This window comes from Echinops telfairi, unplaced genomic scaffold (genome assembly GCF_000313985.2).
Source record: "Echinops telfairi isolate 266 unplaced genomic scaffold, ASM31398v2 ScPeMD7_443;HRSCAF=831, whole genome shotgun sequence".
NCBI lineage: Eukaryota > Metazoa > Chordata > Mammalia > Afrosoricida > Tenrecidae > Echinops > Echinops telfairi.
Window position 1 is genome coordinate 57,441,135 of NW_022104341.1, and position 25,755 is coordinate 57,466,889.

At 45.1% G+C, this 25,755-nt stretch overlaps 1 protein-coding gene across 1 annotated transcript in view; it reads right to left on the minus strand.

Moving 5' to 3' along the window:
* Positions 1-10,433: 10,433 nt before the first annotated feature.
* Positions 10,434-25,755, minus strand: part of IL12RB2 (interleukin 12 receptor subunit beta 2) — a 116,577-nt gene continuing 101,255 nt past the window's right edge. Inside the window, exons 15-17 of the mRNA XM_004699614.2 lie at positions 20,731-20,821; positions 18,105-18,204; positions 10,434-11,599 (exon numbers count right to left, since the gene is read on the minus strand). Of these exons, the coding sequence (XP_004699671.1) occupies positions 11,084-11,599; positions 18,105-18,204; positions 20,731-20,821 (707 nt within the window). The 3' untranslated portion in view covers positions 10,434-11,083. The remainder of the gene's footprint in view (positions 11,600-18,104; positions 18,205-20,730; positions 20,822-25,755) is intronic.

Genomic DNA, 25,755 nt, shown 5'->3' on the forward strand with positions numbered 1-25,755 from the left:
ATTGGTTGCCTTGTCCATTTTCCCTGAAAATGGTTTTCTAGCATACCAATTTTTTTTTAGATAAAACAGGTTTTCCAAGACTACAGTTCGAAGTTGTATAACACACCCTCTGTTTGACAGGTTCACCTAAGTGCTAATGTCTAAAGTAGCTTCTGAAGAATGCATGGTAAGATTGGATTGAGTAAAGCTTTTTAAGGTAGAAATGTTGGTAGAAAATGTACGGTATATTGTGTGCCTCTAAGGGATTGTATTTTGTGCATGATGGTATGTATCGGTTGGTGCTTATTCATTCTGTATTAATGAAACCCGATAGATGCAAGTGTTTTTATTAACAGTTGGATGACCTCCATCATCTTGAGCCAAATGTTAACACTGGAAGTCATTTCAAGTAGAGAAGTGAGTGCTTTGGATGCTGTTTAATGATCAGTGAAAGAAAGTACATCTGAGAAAAGTTCTCTTCAGGAGAAAATGGACAGTCATAACAGAAAATTACCAATAAATTTGCTTGGAGATCTTAACTAGCACCTCATTTACAGGAGAGCGCAGATGTCCACACCCTGATCACCCATCTTTTGCAACTTAAGGGTGGTTGAACTCTAAAAGATGACTGCAAAGTTGTACAGGATAAAAATTGAAGATTGCATCTATAGCTGGTGAAATGACTTATTGACTTAATTATCGTTGCAAATTATTTATAACCACTACCCTTTTTTAATTCTATTGCAAGCAGGTCAAAAGTGGGTGTTATTTAAAAAGCTGTTTGCACCTGCTCTGGAAGCGCTCCTTCCATAGATCAGATTGGGGAAAATGAAGGGCAAAGTATTTTTACAGGCATAAATGGGGAATCTAGTCGGAATGGAATTTTGGCACAAGTACCAGAACCGAAAAGCCTTTAGGAGGCATCTTTCACAGTGCTGTGAAAAAGAAAACTTTTATTCCTTTGTGGTGGAATAAAGTAATTACTGTTTCTGTGAAATCGTAAGGCATCCTATCTTCATCTTGGGATTTTTTTTTGCTGGGGGGGTGGGTTTGTATATGCTTGGTTTGGCCCACAGGAGAAAAATACCTTCAGGTTACACAGGCCACCTGTTCCAAGCAAATCTATAAGGGTACCAAATTAGCAAGTGAGTTGTGACCCAACTTTGAAGCATGTCATGTATATATAGATTTTGTTTTGTTTAGCAAGAATGCCCAGCTCGTGTTGGGTCCAGTAAAAATTCAGAGACTTCTAAAGATTATTTTCTATGAGAATCTAAAGATTATTTTCTACGAGAATGAGGTAGCTTTCAATAGTGTCTTGGGTCTTCCTACCTTCCCCTTTTACCTTATTACTTTATTACCTTTTTCTGAGTACCTCTATGGCATTGAGTTGAGGTGATAAAGTGTAGAAACTGACTAGGGGAAGTGTGAACTTCACCTGAAGTTGTCAAGACAAAAAACGGTCTCAGAAAAAATTCTGCCAGGATCTTTGACAGCTGTGGGACTAACTAACGGGGGATCTCGTGGCATCACCGTGTGTCTTACATTTGGGGCTTTGTGAGTGAAAAAAGTGACCACTATGAAGTGTGGGGCAATTTCTATAGGGTGACGGAGAGTTCATTTTAGTTCAGATTTATGCAAGATTGATGGTAGTTGTTTTTTGTTTGTTTTTTAACTTACATTCCAAGTTTTAATGCATCCCTAATCAACTTACACAGTAGGTAGAAGGAACATTGACTGGAGTTGAAGCTATTTTAGTTAAAAGGAGCAGCAGAACACATTACTCTGTTTTTCCTGTTTTAAAAGTAATGCTTTAATAGGTATGCTCCCATTCTTTAAAAGAATATGCTTTCTTAAGAGTGAGTGGCATGTGCCATCTGTAATCTGACTGTACCTTGTATTATAATCTTAGAATAGTGGGGGAGATCTAGCAAATTCAGGTGTGCTAGATTTTGTCCTTATGGTAGTGTTCTTTTACCTGTATTTTTATGTACTTGAACTACAAATTAAGGGAATGTGATGGTCCAGTATAAGTAATTTGAAAGATGCTATAATTAACTATTGAAGAACTTAAATTCATGTCATTTCTCTGGAAAGCTGTCCAGTGCACAGAAAGGAATGAGGTGTGAAACCAGACAAAGGAAATACTAGTTGTGTGACTTGGACAAATTACTTTAAAAAAAATCATTTTATTGGGGGCTCTTTCAGCTCTTATCACAATCCACACCCATGTCCATTATGTCAAGCACATTTGTACGTATGTTGCCATCTTTTTCAAAACATTTTCTACCTTAGCCCTTGGTATCAGCACATTTCTCACCACTCCTCCCTTATGAACCCATGATAATTTGTTATTTTTATTTTCATATTTTACACCATCCACGGTCTCCACACTTTTCTGTTGTCCATCCCCCTGGGAGGGGGGTTATAAATAGATCATTGCGATTGATTCCGCCTTCCCATCTTCCCCCTACCCTCATCACTGTTCATATATCCTGGATTCCCTGTTTTGAGCTCTTACCTGTGCCAGTGTACGTGTTCTCTAGCCAGAATTGTAAGGTGGAATTGGGATCATGATAGTGGGGGGAGGGGAAACCATTTGAGAACTAGAAGAAAGTTGTATGTTTCATTGTTGCTACACTGCACACTGACTGGCTTGTCTCTTCCTTGTGACCATTCTGCAAAGGGGTGTTGGACAAATTACTTATCCGTTTCCTCCTGTGGGATGGAGACCACACCTACTTAACTGGTGGTTGTGGGGACTGCTAAAGCAATTGAAAACTGCACGTACTGAGTCCTGTGTTAGTTGCTATTCTTAATCACTATTAACTGTTAATACTAGAATGAGAATTTAGTAAAAGTTGGCTCTGGGTTTCGAAAATCCATTATTACCCCAACCAACCTGACTCCTGGGCCTGTGACATGTTTTGCCTTTCTGTTGTCTGACAGCAGTGCCCTGGAAATGCTAGGCACTGACAGATCAAAGTGGAGGGTGAGAGAATGAACCACTAAGGAATTTCTACCATATATACTCATGTATAAGCCGAGTTTTTTCAGCACATTTTTTAATGCCGTTTTTGTGGTAAAATTAGGTGCCTCAGCTGATATTCGGGTCGGCTTATACTTAAGGATAACTCAGGTGTAGAGATAATCACACTTAACATACTTTTAGATTCTTCATGCATTGATCATTTATAAAAGTGATCATCTGATGCGGCGTTTTGAATGTCAAGCCTTGACCCTTTAAATGTCAAGCACTGATCTACATTTTTAGAAGGTTGTCAATGCATTTTATAAATTCTAAGACTCATCCCAATTTCAGACATTAAAATGTAAGGGTGGAATCATAATAGCATGTGTTACGTGCCAGCGACTTGTTTCTGATCATGGGGACCCCATGAACAACAAGGAAACTGCTGGATCCTACACCATCTTCAGTTGTTCTTGTGTTTGAGAATACAAGTCTTAGGGAAGGTGTGCCTCTTTCACTCCCCCTCTACCAAACCTAATGTTCTCCAGGTACTGTGCTCCATGACAGCACGACCAAAGTACAGGTGATGAGGTCTTGCTGCCTTTGCTCTCAGCAGCGTTCTGGCTGTACTTACAAGACAGGTTTGTTGGTTCTTGTGGCAGTCCGGAGGATTGTTCACCAGTACCATAACGCAAATAACGGTTTTTCTGTCTTCCTTAGTGTCCAACTTCAACATGAGTATGTGAGGCAATTGAAAATAACCATGACCCTGGGTCAGATGCACCTTGGTCCTCAAAGTAACCTTGCTTTTCAACTCAAAGAGATCTTACACAGCAAACTACCCAATGCATTGTTTCATTTGATTTCTTGACTGCTGCTTACATGAGCTTGGATTGTGGATTCAAGGAAGAGGAAATTCAATCTTTTCTCCACTTAGGATGCTCCCTACTGGTCCAGTTGTGAAGACTATGGACTTCTTTACCTTGAGTTGTAAGCCACACTAAAGGCTGTATGTCACCATTGGTCATCAACAAGTGCTCTAAGTCTTCTTCACTTTGAGAAAGTAAGGTGTTACCTGTATATTGCAGGTTAATAAGCCTTCAACCCTTCTGCTGCATTCTTCATGTAATCAGTTTTCCAGATTTGCTGAGCATACAGATTGAATAAGTATAGTGTGAGGATACAACCCAGGCACACTTTGTGATTTTAAACCATGAGGTATTCCTTTGTTCTGGTCTCAGCTGCTTGATCCCATATGCAAGTTTTGAATAAGCCCAAGTAAGTGTTACAGAATTTCCATTCTCAAGGCTATCCATAGTTATGATCCACACAATCAAATGCCTTTGCATAATTAATAGAATACAGTAAACATCTACCTGGTATTCTCTACTTTCTGCCAAGATCCATCTGATACCAGCAATGATAGTCCTGGTTTCACATCCTCCCCTGACTCCAGCTTGAACCTGTCAGAGTTCCCTGTCAGTGTACTGTTAGAACCATTGCATGATCTTCAGTAAAATATTACATGCTTCTGATACCGATAGTACACTATAACTTGAACATTGTGTTGGATCACCTTTATTTGGAGCGGGTACAGATAAGGGTCTTGCAGTTGACCGTGTAGCTATCTTCAAATTTTCTTGGCATAGACACGTTTCTGGTGATTTATTGGCTGGTTGAAACATTTCAATTATCCAAAATGGTTGAGTGTTGGCTAGTTCTTTACTACAGTGACTATGTTCTTTCCATCTTTTGTTGCTTCCTCATCATTAAATATTTTGTCCATAGAATCTCAGTGCTGCAGGCTTGATTACTTTATTACTTTCTATAATTCTTTCATTTTCAGATATGCTATGTGTTCTTCCTTTTTGGTTTTCTTACTAGGTTTTGCACATTGCATTATAATAGTTGGGGTTTTTTCGAGCTGCCCTATGAAACGTTTATTTTCTGCTCTTTGACTTCATCGTTTCTTCCATTTGCCTTCACTACAGGTAAGAGCGAGTTTCAGTGTCTTCTCACATCTACACTTTTCTTCCCTGTCTTTAATGACCTTTTGCTTAATGAATGGTGTTCATGATGTCATCCCACAGCTCATCATGTCTTCTGTCATTAGGGTTCAATTCAGCAAACCTGTGCTTGAGATGTTCTCAGAATTAAGATGGGATGTAGGCAAGGTTCTATTTTGGTTCTAGTGGACTTGTTTTTTTCTGAAGCTTCAACCTGAATATGATCAATTGGGGCTCTGCTCCACATCAGCCCCTGGCTTAGATTTAGCTGCTGATATTGAGCTTCTCCATCATGTCTTCCCACAGGATTTCTGTGTACTCCATCTGGAGTAGTACACATATATAGTCACCATTTGTGTTGAAAACGGTATTTGCTATGAACAAGTCCTTAGTTTTGCAGAATGCTATCCTGCTGTTGCCAGCTTCATTTCCATCACCGAGACCATATTCTCCAGTATTGTTCCTTCCTCTTTGTTTCCAACATTTGCATTCCAGTTGCCAATAATCGCCAATGCATTTTGATCGCATGTTTGATCAATTTCACATTGAACACTTAGGTAAAGTTTTTCAATTTCTGCATTGCTTGGTTAAGTTGCTGATGTATAAATTTGAAAAATAGTTGTATTGATTGGATTTTCTTGAGTGTGGATAGATAGAATCCTATCACAGACAGCATTGTACTTCAAGAAAGATCTGGTATAATGTCCTTTTTGATGATGAATGTGTCATTCCCAGAATAGTAAACCATGTGATTTTCTAATTCAAAATGCCTAGAATATCGATCTTTATGTGTTCCATTCCATTTTTGACGACTGCCAATTTTTCTAGCTGTATATTTAATACATTCCAAGTCCCAATTCTCACTTGAGTTCTGTCCCGTCAGCACATGAGGGTCCTGGAGGCTTATTTCTCACAGGCTTTACTCCATTCGTGCCATTATGCTCGACTACTTTGAGAAGGCAGCGCTTCCTCCGTCTGATCATGAGGGCCTTTGAGCCGTCCTCTAGCACCATCTCTGACAAAGCTCTGCTCCCATCAGTTATGCCTGCACTATCTGATGATGTTCCTTGCTACACATAAGGTTTTCGGTGGCTTCTTCCTCTGAAGTAGACCGCCAGTTCCTTTGTAGTCCGTCCAAGTTTGGGAGCTCTGCTGGAACCTGCTCATTGTGGGTGACCCTGCTGGCATTTGAAACCACCAGTGACATAGCTTTCAGTGTCACAGCAACACACGAGCCACCACAGGACAAACTTGACAGACAAGTGGTGGATATAATGGCATCCTACAGTTTGGCACTTTTTTTTTTAGAACATAAGTGGTGCGGGCTTGCATAGTTATGATTTAAACCAGTCCTACCTGAATGCTGTCTTTTTTCCCTTCTATAATCAATGATGTGATAAATACCACATTCAACTTAGATTTATACTGCTACATCATGAGAGGTAGAGTTGCTTATTTACCTTTTATTGAGTACTGCTCAATTGCCCTTTAGAAAGAGACCAGCCAACCCTCCTGTTGCAAACACCAGTTTCCCTTAATAATGGCTCTTTTTCCCCCTTTCATCTTTGCGAATCTGTAAAGTGAAGGGAGAAAAGAGACTGTCTCACTTAATTTTCACTTGCGTGTAGGCGATTGATTATTCTTGCTTATTGGGCACTTGCATGTTTTTGATGAGTTTCTCATTCATAATACATTTTCTTTGACCTTATTTCTTATCAATCTGTAAGAGATCCTTGTTCAGGAACCAACTGGGGCATATTTAAAACTTTTGGGGGTCTAAGTTTGTATGTATTTTGCAGGGTTTTCATTATCTATTGAAAAATGTATCCTGCTGATGTAAAGATCTGACTTGTTTTATCCCATTGTTCAAGGAGCCAGTTACTTGAATTACCTTTCTTTGGAGGTAAAGCTACCTTTCTGGTTTGGAGTAGTGTTTTGCTCCTCAGCCATTCATAAGGGTCCGTGATGTGAACTGTCATTCCTTCAGGCCAGGAAAGGAAGGGGGGCCAGGTGACAACTGCATTAGGTGAAAGAAGAGGAACCCAAGGGAGGAGAAACAAGAGTCTAACGCATGGAATTAACAAATAGAGTGTGTTCAGCTTGACATCTCTCAGTGGCCTCGGGACATTGGTGAATTGCTGCGTTAGCCTGTTAATGGGAGGTATTGGCACAGAGTGGAAGAAGGTAGCGTTAATCTGACTATCCTAAGGTCTATAAGGAGGAGTCCCAGTGATGTAGTGGGCTGCCATCTGTGAGGTCAGCAGTTCAAAACCACCAGCAGCGCCACAGGAGAAAGATGGCTTTCTATTCGTATTAACAGTTACAGTCTCAGAAATCCACAGGGGCTCACTATGAGTCAGCATTGGCATGATGACAATGGGTTTGGTTTGGTAATGTCTATAAAAATTCCCTAGCTGATGCAAACAGTGAATGCCCAGAGGTGCCTCACAAGAAAGGCCCGGCCATTTACTTCTGAAAAATCAGCCATTGAAAACCTTGTGAAGCAGAGTTCTATTTTGACACATGGAGGCACCCTAAGTCAGGGTTGGTTATAATGTCAGGAATGACCTGCCAAGGAGACAATCTGACTTAAATGAAAGGGATGCTCTTATAAGGAATAATTAAGAATCTCTACATAGCAATGGTAGTAGAACTTCCCATAGATTCATTAAAGACACACTAGAGGTTTTTTAGTTTTATTATTTTAGTGGATTAGTGACTAGGTCCTAGAGAATTAAGTGGTTTTTACATGTAAGCTTCAGTAAAAGAGACATTGCTAGGTTGACTGGAGTGTGCTGTCACACCAGGAGTGAACACATTAAGTTACTGTGCAGTTTCAAGTAGAATGAGTACTCGGCTGTACGGGTGTTAGTGCCTGCCTTCTAATCCTGGTCAACCTGGTTTGAGGTTTTGACTGGCAGAGAAGGAATTGGGAAAGCTCCCTGGCAAGGATCAGGCAAGGCAAGGCTACCCATCTTCTGACATTCCTGGGAACGGCATTGTCTTTGGCAGAGTAAGCAGAGGCATGTTTAAATATCTTCAAGAAACCCCTCCACAGATCACTGCAGTGCCTTCAATGAAGGGGTAGAATGGGACCTGGAAATGAACAAATGCAGACTCAAATGCCCCCAAACAAGTATGCAGGCACAGCTAGTGACTTGAAACAAGGAACAAGAGGAAAGGAGGCAGATGGCCTTTTTTACCTTGTATTGCGCAACTTCATAACCAGAGAAAGGTTGAAGTGGTCAAGGATTTCATTTTACTTGAACCTACAGTTAACCCCCATGGAAGCAGCAGTCAGGAATTCAAATGATGCGTTGCGCTGGGAAAATCCATTACAACTCTTCCTTGAGGACCAAACCATGGGCTTTTCCATCACCGCATGGATGCCACAGCTGGACAATGAATAAGGGAAACCAGTGATGCCTTTGAATTAGGTGGTGGTGCAGAATACTGACTACAGACACCAGGGACTACCAGAACAAACATCTACCTTGAAAGAAGTACAGCCAGATGTTCCTTGGAAGTGATGAAGAGGAGACCAGAAAAGATGTTCACGTGCTTTGGAGACATTCTCAGAAGGGCCCAGGAGACCATCATGCTTGATAAGATAGAGGACTACTGAAAAAGAGGAGCACCCCCCTAGAGATGGATGAAAATACTGGCTGTAACAAGATGCAGACATAATTGTGAGGATGGCACAGGGTCCAGCAGTGGTTCCCTTTTGTACACAGTCACTGTTGTATGAGTCCGAACTGCCTTGATGGCACCTAACCACTGTGACCCACAGGAGCCTAGCTGACACAATGGCTGAGTGCTCAGTTGCTTATTAAAAGGTTGGCAGTTTGAACCCACGCAGCTCCGTGAGAGAGGAGACCTGGCAATCCGTTCCCCAAAGGTTACAATCTAGAATGTCTATGGGGCAGTTCTACTCTATCACATGAGGTCACCCCAAACCAGTATCAACTTGACAACTGTGGACCAAGAGTGGTACTGGGGAGAACCTGCTGACGCTCCTGCTCTTAAGTTTACAGACCGGTAGAGGAGGCGCATGCTTGGGACCATAGAGGCAGGGGTATTGGCAGCAGCTTTAAGGGGTCAAGGGAGACTTCTCAGTAGAAGTGCTGTTTAAACTTTAAATGTTCTTTTAGGAAGACACAAAGACTGCAGTCACCTGTGGCTCGAAGGGAAAGGGAGTAAGGGAAACGGAGTCCAGTGTTGGGAAAAAAGGAGGATGGGGAGAGCCCCCACAGGGAACCAAAGGTAGGGGAGACAGGTGGCAGTAAAGATTGCTCCCACTGCCAAGAGGTAATCAATGGGGTGGCCTGCATCTGAGGAGATGGACTTCCCTGTGGCAAACAAGTTGAAGGAAGGGCTCTGCATCCTGGGACAAACCAGCCACAGCAGATGCAAAGATGCAAGGAACCATTGGGGGGTGGGGTGGGGGGCTGAAGTTAAGGTCGGGGAGGTGAGCAAGCAAGACTGGAAATTCAGTGGGAGCAAGCAGAGCAAATGTTCATCATGTCAACTCCTAGAGCTTAGGGTCATCTGGTAAACCAAAAAGCTAATAATGGATTATGAGTCAAAGAGGCCTGGTGGTGCAGTGATTACAGTGCTTGGCTGCTAACTGAAAGACTGGTGGGTGGAAACCCACCAGGGAGAAAGGGCTACTCTGCCGCCATACAGATTCCAGTCTTGGTAACTATGGGGCCCTTCCACTCTGTCCTACAGGTTGCTCTGAGTTGGAATTGACTAGAAGGGGTTGGGTTTAGGGCTGTTAATCAGTATGAACGCATTTCTAGTTTGGCTGGTTAAGGAAGAAGTAGACATCTGTAACTTATTTTTTAAATATCCAAAGGATAGTAAAGACGCTTCCTCAATTCCATTGTAAAGTGGTAGGCAAGGAGTGTGGTATGGGCCAGCTGCCAGGTTCAGAGAGGGATTTAAGATCCTTTGTGGACAGTCATTTTTTGGAAGGACTACTGTCTGAATGGCACAGGAATGAATGATGAGCAGTGTGGACTAAGACTTTCCACCAGCTCAGTGGAGGAAGGGCTGATGGTGAAGGCAGAGAGGGGAGGATGACAAACCAGGGTCCACAGGTTCCAAGGTGTAGAACATGCATCATGTTCACAGTCGGAACCTTAGAAAAGCAAATTCTCTTCCAGGCTCAACTTGACCAGCTTAAAGTCTTTATGAGGAAGGCTTTCCCAGAGTGCTTCCTTCAGTGGGTTTATGGTAGCACTCTAAGCTGCTCTTGATTCATCAAAAGAGGGTGAAGGCAAATTAAAACAGTGTGCAAAAAATGAACAAAAGGTGTTCATGCAAGTCTTATGTCCTCCAGCAATTGGCAATTGTTTTGAAAACCAAACTCCCTGCCATTGAGTCGAAGCGGACTCATAATGAACCTTTGAGGACAGGGTAGAACTGCTCTGGTGAGTTTCTGAGACTGTCACTGCCAGAGTAGAGCGCCCAGCCTTTCTCCTGAGGAGCAACGAGCAGCCAGTAGTTTTGAACTGCTGACCTTGAAGATCTCAGCCCAATGTGTAACCACACTGTTTTGAAGGCTCGCTTTAATGTTCCATAGTGGCTACTAGCCACTGTGGGTATTTCCATTTCATTGTAATCGACATTCCATGTCTGGGTTGTGTTGGACACACTCCAAATAGCCAGCAGTCATGCTGCTAGTGTACCATATCGACTGCAGACACAGGCCAGTTGTCATCTCAAAGTCCTGCTGAGCAATGCTGATCTGGAGCACACAGACTGGTGTGCAAGAGGTGCTCTATACAAAGCTGTTGCATGAATGGTCCTCTGCACTGTTGTCCGTTGCTACTAAGAGATTTGCTCCCTTCTCCCCTCTTCTCTGGCCAGCATAGCCAAGAAAGTTGCCAGGGCCCCACGTTGAAGTCTTTAGGTCTGCACAGCGGAGGATGTAATGTTAAGGCTCTGGAGAAGACAAGATGAGGTGTCTGGGTGAAGGACGACTGGCTTGAGCGTCCTCCCCTGGTACCCAGACCTGATGGCAGTACCAGGAAGCATTGGCTGCTGGAATGTGTAATTGTGCCCCACTTGGAAAGGGGACTGCTTAGGGGCCCAGCAACTTCCCAGGCTTCAAGGATCAGTCTCAGAGCATGAGGGAGCCACACCCCATTTTCAACCGGTCAAGAGTCAGCTTCTCACCACAGGAGAAGCTAAGCGGGTGAAGGGAACTTGCGGGGAAAACGGAAAGGGAGATGTGCTGAGGCTCCAGCTCTTCCAGGGGCTCCGGGGCAGGAGGCTCGTGTGAAGGGAGGTAACCTATGTTGGAGGGTAAGTAGCCCTCCTGGCTAGGAAGGTAGTCCACCGGGAGGATGGTCAGGGGGCTGACTGGGTTTCCAGGGTTGGTGACAGGGCCCCTGCCCCCCAGCACCTTGTACAGATCCCCTGGTTGTCTTGTCTCAGCTCCTGGAGGTGCCAGGTCTTCCTCAGCGGTGTAGGGACCTTGGCCTCCTGGTCCCCTTTGTTCTGGCCAGTTGGTGTGATGCGGATGAGTGAAGGCTGGGGGTTCCTGATGAATGACCTCATTGATGACCAGTGTCTCGGGTTCTTCCGGAGAGTGGCCGGCTATCAGGAGCCTGTCTGAGGGCAGCTGCATCTTCTCCTGAGAGAAGGGAGGTGGAAGAGCTTCTTAGTAAGTAAATAGCCTGGACACCTGACTTCACTCTGCCCACATGCCTCAGCCTGCACTGCCCACACAGGGCAAGGGGCGTGGGTAGGAGAAGTAAGCATTGTCTGGGAGTCTGCATCGGAGGCAGAGGTAGGTGTGGGGACTTCTTCAACTCCCCAAATCCAGCTGAAACTTTTGCCTGGCTCTCTCGGGTGAACCACACTGTATACCACCTGCTTCTGTAGCCTAGAAGGCACGGTACAGAGGAAAGGCCAGCCTGGCCAGTGTTTTGGAGGAGGACTCAGGGATGGTTTTATGACCACCTCTACCCCCACCCCACCCTGGGTCATGAGGTGATGCTGAACTGAGTCCCGACAGATGTATAGGCTTTCCCATGTGCGGAAGTGGCAGGCCCTTAAGACCGTGTATTCTGGAACCAGGGTCTGACCACCAGCCACATATGGTTTGCAACTCCATAGAACTAACTGTAAGGGAGGGGCAGGGTGATTTAAGATAGCTTGAGGATAGAGAGAACGTGGGTTCTAGTCCCAGCTTGGACAGTGTGTGGCCTAGGAAAACTTCTCTGGCCTCCCTCATTTGTCGGATGACAAACTGTGCCAGATGGTTTGGTCTGGAATGGCATCTGGCTGGTTCCAAGCCCAACATCCCCTTCCTTAGCTTTGGACTCTGCAGGAGTCCAGAGAGTGAAAGAGACTGATGTCTCCAGCAGATGAGGGTGTGTGTGTGTGTGTGTGTGTGTGTACACACATGCATGTGCACTCTGAGGATGTTTGCACCAACTGTGTGTGTGTGTGTGTGTGGCAAGAAGGAAGGGTGTGTGTGTGTGTACACATGCATGTGCACTGAGGATGTTTGCACCAACTGTGTGTGTGTGTGTGTGTGTACACATGCATGTGCACTCTGAGGATGTTTGCACCAACTGTGTGTGTGTGTGTGTGTGTGTATACACATGCATGTGCACTCTCTGAGGATGTTTGCACCAACTGGCCATGGCAACTCGTGGCGCCTTTGGAAAGCACCGTGTTCACAGAAGTAGCGGTGGAGGTTACACAGAGCCTAGGGCGGGCTGCGTGTGCTCACTAGGTGAGGCGCTCGCTCTGCCTGCGTGACTGTGACGTGTTGGCAGTATTGACTGAGGCTGCTCCGCAGTGCTTTTAAGAAGCAGGCTTTCTGGCCCGCACGTCCCAGGAGGAAGCCCTCTGAAACTACTCTTAGCCCAGGCACCTCATGCCTGCCTTTGAAAGCTATTTTTAGCTTTCATGAGTTCAAAATGGGTAGCATCCCAGTGACCCTCTTTATGATGTGGCCCTTTCGCCCCAAAGCCATGAGATGTGGTCTCTCGGCTACACCTTGGGAAGCAGTGGAGGGGTGCAAGGTCTGAGCGATCTGGACACATTTTGCTGGAGGTGAAGGTCAAAGGATCGAGTTGCTGTCTTCCTCCCTCAGCCTAGCGCCAGGAAGGCAGTTTTATCCTTTAAAAAGAATCTAACTGCTTCAGGGTCAAGCCTGAAGTTTCGCCACGGCCTTCATGCCGACAGGTTATGTTTAAGCTCTATATAGATGTGTATATACTCATGGATAAGCCAAGTTTTTTCAGCACATTTTTTTACATGCTGTTTTTGTGGTGAAATTAGGTGCCTCGGCTGATATTCGGGTCAGCTTATACTCGAGTATCTATGGTACATCTCGATGGCGAAGTGGGTGGTGCTTTGGGCTGCTCTGGGAGAGAGTGAGGCTTTCTATTTGCACCAAGTTGTCTGGTGGTCGGGCAGTCAGTTCTGACTCACAGACACCTGCTGCACAACAGAACCTGCACCGTCCTCACAATTGCTCACATGTTTGAGCCCACTGTTGCAGCTACAGTGACAATCCAGCTCCTGGAGGGCCTTCCTCTCCTTCGCTGCCCTTCTGGTTTACCAAGCTTGATGTCCTTCTCCATGGATTGGTCTCTCCTGACAACATATCCAAAGTATGTAAGAAGAAATTAAGAGTCAGAGTCTGGAAACCCACAGGACAGTTCTCATCTATCCTGTAGGGTGCTGAGTTAGAATTGACTCAGTTGCAATTACTTGGTGTTTTGTGCCTATGTGTATAGATGTGTAAATATAAATGTATATATTTTACTGCTTGGTTTTGAAAAATGTTACTAGATTTTAATTTTTTTAATTCAAAGAATTGTGAATTTCTCCCCTTCCCAAAAGGCAATACCCCATAAGTTTATATATGTATCCTATGTGTATGTCCAAAAATATCCTGTGCATATTCAAGAAGAGTGTGTGTGAGGCAAATCTCACTTCTTTGTATGCAACTGGGAACTCATTATACATGATTCTTACAAACTTGGCTCCCCCCACACACGTAAAATACCCTAGAAAGAAAATCACTTAAAAAAAAAAAAAAAGAATGTTGATATAATGTGGAAAATGTAGCCAATGTCATTGACCAGTATGTATAGATATTGTTTAATGGGATCGTAATTTTCTATGTAAACTCTCACCAAAGCACAACAACATATATGTATAAAATAAAATAAAATGCCTTGGAGATATTTGGGAACATACAAATCTACCTCATTCTTTTACACAGCTGTATAATGTTCCCGGTATATAAATGCATGAGTGCAAATTGTATAACCAGCCCACTCCACGCCCCCTCCCCCTCGCCCTGTTGGACTTTTACATCATACTCAGGTCTTTCCCCCTTATTTATAAGATTGTAATAAACACACTTCTATGCCATGTTGGGCACAGGGTTGGCCATTGGTGAGTGACTGTCTGCCAGTGTGATTTTCCCCATGCTTGGTGCATCTTTCTTAGCACCCCTTCTAGGCTTTCTTATGGAGTGTCACTGGTTCAGCAGGCTACCGCATCCCTGATGAGTTACGCAGAGGCCACCGGAGCCCATGATGCCAAAACAACCAGGCTGGTGTCTATGACTGACCAGGACTGATTCCCATGGTGTTCTTTCAGGCTTGTGGGACACGGGAATGTGGAAGTTCAGCATTGGGTGATCCCTGAAAGCCCCACTAGTTCAACTCCTGGTCCTTGGAGCCTCTCTAACCCTGGCAATGGCAGCCTCCCCCGAGGTCGGCACAGCGCTGTCCCCAAGGGAAAGCCCAGTATGGAGACGCCGCTCTAGTTAATGAGTTCACACTGGCATTGCAGACTGCCACGACACTGCCCTCTCCCTGTGCTGAAAGATCTGTGGCACCCGTTGAGATGCTGGCCAGCATGTGTTCTGGAGCTGGTGTGTCTGGAAGTGAATGTAAGATCCACCATTTGTGGATTCTCTAACGTTGAACAAAGGGGTCCTGATAGTGTAGTGGGTTAAGTGTTGGGCTGCTAGTTGCAAGGTGGTTGGTTCAAGCCTACCAGCCTCTCCATGGGGGAACGGTATGGCTCAGTGCTCACATAAAGACTGATAGTCTCCCTAGGGAATAGTTCTACTTAGAGGTCTCTATGAGTCAGAGTCAGAATCATGGTAGTGGTTAGTTTTTTTTTTTTAATGTTGGGCAAGTTACTTCATCCTTCATGCCTCTGTTTCCTTGACTGAAAAAATGAGGATAATAGCATGAACTGTGGGAAACAAGGATTTCTCCCAAGTTGTCTCCCCCAAATACATGCCAAACTTAGCTGCTTGAGAATGACTATACACTTGGAGGTCATCAGGAGTAGATCAGGGGTCAGTCTCCCTAAGGGTTATCAGCCATCTAGACCAAGCAGACACCGCTGTTTATCGCACAACAAGTAGGGCCCACTCCCTTCTGATAAGGATAGTAGCTGTCTGTTTCCTTGTAGGAGACACCAGAGAGGTCAAACCCGCCCAAGGATGACCAAGGTTAGGCTGCCATCATGAATCTAGGGTCCGCCCATCTTGTCACATGTATGCCCCTAGACTTTCCCATTCCTATGGGCACACCCCTAGCTCATCCCCTTCCCGTTACGCTTATGCCTATCATACATCACCTTCCTATGTATGCCTATTGTACTGCCCCTTCCTGTGACGTGCGGTTACCTGTAATCATGTCCCCCAAAGGAGCTATAACCCTTGGTTAGCAATAAAGTTGGAGCGCTCTCCTGCTCTCATGGCTGGGCTCCCCCCACGAGGACCACCAAGCGGGGGCTGAAGTGAGCATGCTACCATGAATTGTGTCTGACTCCATTATTCCAAACTCTTCTGTACCTCTCATGCTCTCTATGGCTTGACTATAATCTTTACTTATTATCACTGTACAATTGCGCCTACTGGACCTGTGATGGTTTGTGGGGACCCTCCTCACCCCATAAACTCCGAAAGCTGTTCCACAGATTAAGCGTTAATGTATGCAAAAGGTTGAAGACCGAGCCTGCCACAGAGAAAGGGATATATGTGTGTGTGTTAGTTGCCGATACTGTTACTCTCCTTCCTGTTGGATCTCAACAGGGACAGAACTTCTCAGCAGAGAAAGGAGTGTGAGATGTACTGAGAAGAAAGTGAGTTTTCTGTTTGTTTGTGTTTTTGCCTTTTGTGAGCATATGCTTACACGGTGTCTTATTTAAACAATGACATCCCGGTAAGGTGCTGTTGATTTTTCTTTCATAGAGGGCCTGAGACTCTCGCAAGTTGCCCAGGGCTTAAACATGGAGCCAGTAGCCCAGGCATGGGGTGCATCCAAGCCTGATTCCAAAGGCATAAACGTTTAGCAACTGAAAGTCCTACCGAGGCAGACGTGGATTGGGACGCCAGTTTCTGGCTTGGAAAGCAAGGTGTGGCTGACTGCAGTACTGGCTGATGGAGAGAAGGGTTGTACCACCTGAGAAAGGGAGCCTGGGGCTACAAGCCACCCCACCCCCACCCCACCCCCACCAATAAGAAGCCTGTTAGCAGTGCGCTTCCCTCCCAGATTACTCCAGAAACGCTTCCGTTCCTGCCTCACATTCAGAGGCCTTCTACCTGCAGCCTTTCCGCTTCTGTCCTCGCTCCTCGGATGGCAGTGCTACACCCCCCTCTCCCTGTCTCCTCAGCGTGCTCATCGGCCTCCCTGTCTTTAAACCCCTTTCCTTGCAGAAGGCAATGGCTTCCTGGCTTCTTGCCCAATCCAAAATAGTCTGGGTTCCGTTTATCGGTCCATGCTCAGCCAGGACTGGGTATGTAACGGGACGGCAAGGCTCTGGAAGCCGGTAGAGCCAATCCTCGGGCTAGCACTCAGCAAATGGCAACAATGCTTACCCCGTACCCCACCCCTTCAGTCCCTCACCGCCTTAGGTTGAAATGAAGGGGAGAAGGTGTAGGTAAACCATCTGAATACATTCATACAATAGGGCATTATACGAGGGGGCTTCAAAAAGTCTGTGGGGGGGAAAAATTTCATCATCTTCTACTTCCATTTTTCCATGAGGATTTTGAAGGGCCCCTCCTACCACTGTTTAAAAGAATGAGATCTCAGTCTCTAAGTAACCATTGACATTGAGCTGATTCTGACTCATTGTCACCCCTCTAGAGGGTTTGCAAGACTAAATATTCACGGGAGCCAGTAATTTCATCCATTTCCCTTGTAGCAGTTGGTGGGTTTGAACCTGGACCCTGCAGTTAGCAGCCCGATGCCTAACTTAGGGCACCACCTGGAACAAAAAGAGCATGTTTTTGTTTGTTTTGTTTTTAGTTTTAGGATTACAAATTTTAGAAAATTCTTGTGCTTATGCTGCTCTTAAAGCCCAGGAAGCCAACGGGGTGAGGACTCTGGTGGTAACTTAGTACAAAGGACTCATCCTTAGTCCAATGAGCCAGCGGTCCTTCCATTGGGATTGCATGGTTCCCCCAGAAAGCCAGGTCAGCTTGTCTAGGCCGTGATTCTCAGTGTGGGTAGCTGCCCTCTTTTGTGACCTGACACGATTATCCTCACTGTCCTTGAACCCATTCCAACTCCTAGCAACCCCAGAGGAGACCCACCGCCATTGTGGGTTCTGAGAATGCGATTGTTTACAGCAGTAGAAAGGCTGGCTTTCCCCTGTGTGTTGTAAATCCTAACCTCTGTGGTGTTAATGAGACAGGATGAGAGACCGTTAGGTAAAGGAGGCCAGAGAAAATCCTCAGGATCAGGCTGTATCTTAGTCAATCTCTTGAGATATAAAAGATTAAAAAACAAGTGAGTGGAGATCAAAGTGATCTCAGTACCAGCAAAAAGAGAAAAACCCGAGTCCTAGACCCTGGGGAAGATTGATGCCAAGCGGCATGAACAGCCCCAAAGGACCCGGAACCCACAGACACCTTCCCCCAGACCCAACACAAAGAAAAAGGCTGCCGTGGAGCTGGTGCCCTGAATGCAGACTTCTAACTTCCTACATGGAGAGAGAATTCATTTCTGTTTGTTAAAGCTATCCACTTGTGGTATTTCTGTTATACGAGCAGTTGATATCAAAGAAAGCTTCTAATTTACAAGGGCAAGCATAGGGTGGCCACCAGCACCCCATCAAGTAGCCACTAAACTTTTATACATTACCTCCAGGATGAGATGTTTTTTAGCCCAAGTGCTATTCGCTGGGTCTGGAATTCCTTTGCTGTACCAATGAGGTCTGAGAGTCGTAAGGAGAACAAGTACCCTAAAGGCAAACAGAAAGAAGAGAGCGATGTCTACTGGCCTGGCTATACAAGTTCTTCGTGCAGTGGTCTCAGTGCAGGGCTTGCTTTTGTTGGCAAAGAGTGGGTCAAGGCATTGAAGGAGAAAGGTTGAGGTAGTATTCCAGCCTGGAGTCCCTGCCATGTTTCACTTCGGCCACTGGGGACTTGCTAGAGAAATCATGAAACTTTCACTCCGTGCAATGCTTAGTTACATGCCACTATACAAGCATGCATGCATTCATTCAGCAAACATGGATTGAACATTGATTGACATATCGCCAGCAAATGCCCTACGCTGTGGGTAGAACAGAGAAGAAGACATTGCCTTTGGGAAGTTTCCTATTTAGTTAATTAAAATGCTTACAAATAATTTGTAATGACAGGGACCTTATGCAAAAAGCAAAAGCAAACAAAATAAAACCCCAACAGACAGGGTTCAAACTGGTATCAATGGCTTGACCATAAATATATGTGTTTTTTAAAAGACAAGGAAAAATATCATAGGGAATGAATCTGAGCTGTCAACAGTGATTATGTTGATGGGGGAAATAGGGATCTTTTTTCCCTCTGTAGCCGAGTTTTGGAAAATATTTCTAAATGAGTATATGCTACTTTTATTACATAGAAGAATCTTAAAAATGTTTCTTATAAATGCTTTTGACATACATATTTTGAATAGCTTTTAAAAACTCAAGACCAATATGAGAATTACTTTGAAAGATAGTTGTCCTAGCTTCGGTGAGCTTTGCAGTTTAATGAGATTAGCTTCGGGTATGCATTGAAGACTTTTGCAGCCAGAGACATGGCCACATGACTGATTTATCTCTAAACAGATGTGAGCAGACTTGCCTGGGACCTAGTCCAGACCATGCAAATGAGGACAATGCCGTCTGATTGGTGGGTCCCTAACCCGAAAGAAACCGGACCCCTAAGTGCATGGAGCAGAGTTGCACTCCACTGACCGACCTCAGGACGATTCTTTGAGAGAGAACTCAGCTTCTGTTGTATCGAAACCACCATATTTTGGAATCTCTTTGTTATAGCAGCTTGGCCTTATTCCTAATTGATACTGCTCCCTCGCACCCAGAAGAGGACGCACGCCATCCTCGTTGGCTGCTTTTCCGTTACAGTTCTTCAAAGTTAACCCAGAGAGCTGTGCTCTGGAGCACTGTCATGAATTCGAGGTGCCATCAACACCAGGTCTTGCGGACAGGCTAGGACTTTGAGTTAGTTGACTATGGCCTATTTCCTGACACAGCATCTGGAAAATAGTCATTGAACAAGGAAATGCTCTTCACAGAATAATAGGTGTTTGCTAAAGAAATGTTAGACAGTGAAGTGGATCTAAAATCATCTGATTCTATCCCCTAATAGAACCACCATTACTAGGGCCTTGGGGCAAAAACAAGCTGCCAAGCCCATTGCTGCCGAGATGACTCCAGCTCCTCGTGACTCCACACGTTGCAGAGTAGCACTGCTTCATGGGGCCGTCCTGGCTGTCATCGTCACAGGAGCGAGTTTCCAGGCCTTTCTTCCATGGCACCCACCCCTGCGTGACTTTGAACTGCCGGGCTGTAGGATATCAGTCAAGTACTAACCATTGATGCCAGCCAGGGACCCAGCCTTGTGGCACCCATGATCCCCTCTTCCTTAGGAAGAGAACCCTAATTTGGGGGTAACAAAATGAGACCGATTAGAAGTGCACCTTGTCCCTTGCTTCACTAAGTGCTAGCCAAATGAGAGGTACCCGGAAATGTCATGAGTGACTTCTTACGGGCGCCTTCAAAAGGAAGCCCGGCAGCTTCCTCCCTTCTTTGTGGAGCGGGGGCTGCAGTCATTGGACCGTGGGGTGAACTTGAGGCCGTCAGGATGGCGGAGCAGAAAATTAGTTGGAGCCTCGGACCCTGACGGCTTGGCCGTCACCACCACTTGGCGGGGTTCACTTCCTCCCTTGAAGGAGAAGCTGTTAGTGAGATGGACCCCTATTATTTTGGCCTTTATGGCACATACAACCAAAGCCATGCTAATGGGCATACCGGTACTGCATGTACACGCATGTGCATGTGTACACACAATTAAACACAAAAATTCAAGTACATAGTGTTTTGCAACCTGTTTTCTTTTTTAATACATGATAGTGCAACTATTCTTCTAAGTCATTAAGTCATTTTCTTCACATCAACTTCCATGCAGGCATCACATTACTACCGGATGGGCTGTACTGTGCCTGAGTAAACTAGACCTACAGGCTTGGGGCATTTAGTTTTCAGTGAACATATTTGACACTAAATATCTGTATATGCCTATGATGTACTAAGCATAAATCCCTCTGGAGAAATTGTTAGGTCAAAGAGTATCATATTTTAAAACCATTGGCTGCCCAGGGAAGGTTGACAAATCTTACACCAACAATATCGGAGAGTGTTCATTTCCCTGACCCTTAGCAGCTACGACTCTTATTGTTTATAAGCAAACATTGACCAAATGAGCTGGTGTGGCCAACTTACTTTTGCCGGATGTAACGCATTGAGAAAACGCCCACCAGGATGACAGCGAGGCAGATACTTGGTGCCAAGAACATATTCCAGTTGGTTTTACCTAAAAAGGTATGAAATCTTATGATGGAATTCTCTTCCATGAACATTTCAAAATTCTGACTGTTATGGGACACGCACCCCTGCCCACGCCCATCCTGGGCCCTACCTTCAGGAACCAGACCAACTAAATTAGGTCCATTTAGTTGGCCCTGAAGGTAATTAATGATAGGAGCCCTGGTGGTGTATAGTTACCCTTGGATTGCTAAACCAAAAGGTTAGCAGTTCTAAACCACTACCCAATCCCCGAGAGAAGCGCAGGACTTTCTAGTCTCATAAAGCGTTGCAGCCTTGGAAATTCACAAGGGCAGTTCTACCCTGTCCTGTAGGGTTGCTGTGAGTCAGCATTGACTCCATGGCAGTGAGTTTGGGTTGTTTTGAAGGATGACAATACTGTGGCTCTAAGGGAGGTGGGATAGAAGGAGATGGGAGATGGAATACAATGTACCGAGGGTGAATCAAGAGCCCTGAGATCTGGCCTTGTTTCTGCCGCTCCCAGCTGTGCAACCAGTGGCCCTCATTTTCATGATGTATAAAATGCGAATGCTAATGTGATGCCTACCTTGTAGAGGGTGTGAGGATTAGAGATGGTGTATTTAAGCATGAAGAAGACGAGAATGCAACATACTGGCATGAAGCAGGGAACCCATAGAGAGGTCTGAGGGGCCGGCCCCAATCCCAACTGTGTGGCCAGCCCTGCCTCCCTGCAGAAGAATTCACTTCAGAGGAAGGCACTGAAGCTACAGCTCAGGGAGAGGGACATGTCTGATCAGAGCACACAGGAACAAAAGATGGGGGAGGAAGAGAGTGGAGGACATCCTGACCCACCAAGCCCTGAGGACGATATTCCCACACAGAGCAGCCAATGCACAGAGAGGACCATAGGGCAGGCCCCGCTAGGAGACATGACTTCCCTCACTGACCCATAGCACTATGGGGACAACACTAGACACAGTGCAGGAATTGTGCCCTATCTGATCCCATCACACTGAGGGGAAACACTAAGGGTGTGCAACAGAACAGCAAGGGGAGCAGAGCAATGAATTTCCCAGAGAATACCAAAAATAGGCTGTGGGGCCAGGACGTGGCACCCCATCAGACTCGACTGGAAAACACTCCTAAAGGTCAACAAACAGACCTTGAACTATTTTACAGCAGTGGTTCTCAACCTGTGGGTGGCGACCCCTTCGGAGGTCAACAACCCTTTCACAGGGGTCGCCTGATTCATAACAGTAGCAAAATTATAGTTATGAAGTAGCAATGAAAATAATTTTGTGGTTCAGGGGTCACCACAACATGAACTGTATTAAGGGGTCATGGCATTAGGGAGGTTGAGGACCATTGATTTACAGGCTATTCTTTTTTTGTCGTTTTGTTTTCTTTTGTTGTTTGTTTTGCTGTCTTGTTTTTGTGCATATTATTATCTCTGCAGGTCTATCTAGATAAGCTAGGCGGGATAAACAATCTACAGGAGAAAACAGCGGACCTATGGTTCCAGGGACATGGGAGAGAGGAAGGTGGGGGAAAGGAAGAGGGTGTTAACAAACCCAGGGATAAAAGAACAGCAAGTGATCCAAAATCGATAGCGAGGAGGGTGTAGGAGGCTGGGTAGGGCTTGGTTAAGGGCAAGGTAACCAAGAGGAATTGCTGAAACCCAAATGAAGGCTGAACATGATAGTGGGACAAGAGGAAAGTAAAAGGAAATAGAGGAACGAAGTAGAAGGCAAAGGGCATTTATAGAGGTCTAAATACAGGCATGTACATATGTAAATATATTTATATATGAGGATGGGGAAATATTTATAGTTTAGTGATGGACATTGGGCCTCTACTCAAGTACGCCCTCAATGCAAGAACACTTTGTTCTATTAAATTGGCATTCCATGATGCTCACCTTCCCAACATGATCATTGAAGACAAAGCGGGTACATAGCAAATGTGGTAAAGAAAGCTGATAGTGCCAGGCTATCAAAAGATATAGCATCTCGGGTTTTAAAGGCTTGAAGACAAACAAGTAGATATCTAGCTGAGAAGCAACAATGCTCACAATGCAAGAAGCACATCAGCCTGTGTGATCACGAGGTGTCGATAGGATCAGGTATCAAAGTACAAAAAATAATATTGTGAATGAGGGGGAGTGTGGAGTGGGGACCCAAATCCCATCTGTAGGCAACTGGACATACCCTTACAGAAGGGTCACAAGGAAGAGACGAGCCAGTCAGGGTGCAGTGTAGCACCAAAGAAACATACAACTTTCCTCTAGTTCTTTAATGCTTCCGCTCCTCCACCATCAGATCCCAATTCTACCTTACAAATCCGGCTAGACCAGAGCATGTACACCAGTACAAATAAGAGCTGGAAACACAGGGAATCCAGGACAGATAAACCCCTCAGGACCAATAATGAGAGTAGCGGTACCAAGAGGGGAAGGGGAAGGTGGGGGAGGAAGGGGGAACTGATCACAATGATCCACATATAGCCCCCCTCCCTGGGGGATGGAAAACAGAAAAGTGGGTGAAGGGAGACATCGGACAGTGTAAGACATGACAAAATAACAATAATTTATAAATTATCAAGGGTACCTGAAGGAGGGAGAGTGGGGAAGAGAGGGGAAAAATGAGCTAATACCAAGAGCTCAAGTAAAAAGAAAATGTTTTGAGAATGATCATGGCAGCAAATGTACAAATATGCTTGCAACAATGGGTGTATGTATGGATTATGATAAGAGTTGTAGGAGCCTCCAATAAAATGGTTTTTTTAAAAAGAAGGGTCTGTGAACATAGGAAGCCTTCAAGACCAAGTAACTACTCATTTGGCTAAACCATGGGACAGACCCTCCATGTAACTAAGGTCTTACATGTGGCTCCTGTTTCTTCCAGTGAAAAGAGTGACCGCGTTTCCCCACCATCCATTAATTCATCCAGCACTTATTAAGTATTTGCTGTCAGGTGCTGGGATACAAAGATGAACAGGACATGGGCCGGTCTGTCTCAAAAGGTCAGGAAAACAGTACAGGCAACAGATGTGGGGATGTGCAAACCATACTGCCGCGAGATAGATGCGTCTAAGGACGGTCATGGACAAGGCAGAGAACAGTATGCGAAACTATCTCAGGAGTGAGTCAGTGAAGAGGACAGGTGTGGGAAGAGAGTAGCCAAAGGAAACTGCAAAGTCCTGGCAGGAGCACAGCAGGAAAATGCAAGGTGCCTGCCCTTGCTTTAAGGTACAGAATGTTGGGGTGAGCAGCTGAGGACACCGTCCGATCTCACAGGGCCAGGTAACTAAGGAGTTTGAATTCTAGCTTGAAGGGAGGCGTTTGGCGAATGGCTGATGGATTACAACAAGGGGTGCGCTATCTGGCTTGGGTGTTTTATGAAATGCTTCTTCTGGTTGAATGGTGAGGCTGGGAAGGAGAGTAAGTTGGGAATGGTGAGTCCAGGTAGGCCCTGTGAGAAGTGGGTCAACAGGGCCTGAACTGAGGGGTTAATGGAGGCCTGGTGGTGTAGTGGTTACACATTGGGCCGCTAACCTCTATGTCAGCAGTTCAAAATTGCCAGTTGGTCCACAGGGGAAAGATATGGCTTTCTACTCCTAAAGAGTTAAAGTTCTGATGACATGGCTCTGCTTGACACTCACCTTCATGAGATGGCCACTGAAGATAAGGGTGCTCCAGCAAAGTGCTGAACGAGAAGATGGTGTGCCCTGCTATCAATCAGAATTGATAGTGTCTGGGGTCTTAAAGGCTTGTATTCAAACAAGCAGCCAACTAAGCAAGTAGTCAACTAAGTCTACATGGAAGAAGCACACCAGCTTGTGTCATCCAAAGATGACAATAACAAAATTTACATATGACAAAGGGAAAAGTACTGAACACCCAATTTGTAGAAGGTTATTGAGGACAGTGGGAGCCCAAAACCCATCTGCAGAGTATCTAGTCAGATTAAGCAGCTGCTAGATCTTCCTCTAGCCACAGGCAAGGGTCTCAAACAGCTTCACTATCAGATAGAGATCACTGTAATCATGATTATACTGGATCGAACTTGATATTTGGTCAGTTGACCTCCCTCTTGACCCAACCTGAAATTGTTCTAGGTGCAAGTATTTCTTGCTTGATCCATGTAAAAAATTACTCCCCTGCTGTTTAAATACTCATGGTGGCCTTTTCTTTCTTACATATTATCTATATGTTTAACTTTATATTGTTAGTATTTTATCCTTACCACTTTATTTTGTTTCTGTGTTTTATTATTTCTGTTGGATTTTCCAGTTTGTGAAGCGCAGAAGGAGTAGATGCATAGAGATAATAATAACTGAGGGCAAGGGCTTATAGGGGAGATAGGGATTGGGGGTGGGATGGGGAGGGTGAGCGGGTTGGAGGAGCAAACAAAGTATGTGGGAAGGGGGAGGGAGCACTAGAACGGATGGTAATTACACAACAACTCCTTTGAAAAGCAATTTAACCATGAAAAAAATGTTCTAACATTGATTGGAGTAATGATTGTGCAATTCTTGATACGATTGAACTATTGGCACTATTGAATTGTGTGATGTATGGATTATGTGCAAATAAAAATGAAAAGAGAGAGTTAGTCTTAGAAACCCACAGGGGCAGTTCTACCCTGTCCTTTGGGCCTCCACAAATCAGAATCAATTTGATGACGGTGAGTTTGGTTTGGTTGGCCTTCTTACCACCCTTCAGTTGGCAGAATGTGACTTTTCTTCAGTATCTGCCTGCCTTCCTGGACAGATGGGAGGAGTGTGGAGTCCCACTTGTGGAAAGATGCTGAGTTCTTAATCCCCACTCATTGGCTTCACAGGTGGGCTGCGGAGATGAGGGCTTTCAGTTCCCAAGTGGAGAGGCCTACAGCAAGCGTCTGAGTGGTAAGTCCACGTCCCCGGTGATGACACCTGTTCTATGCGTACAGCAGATGCAGGCAA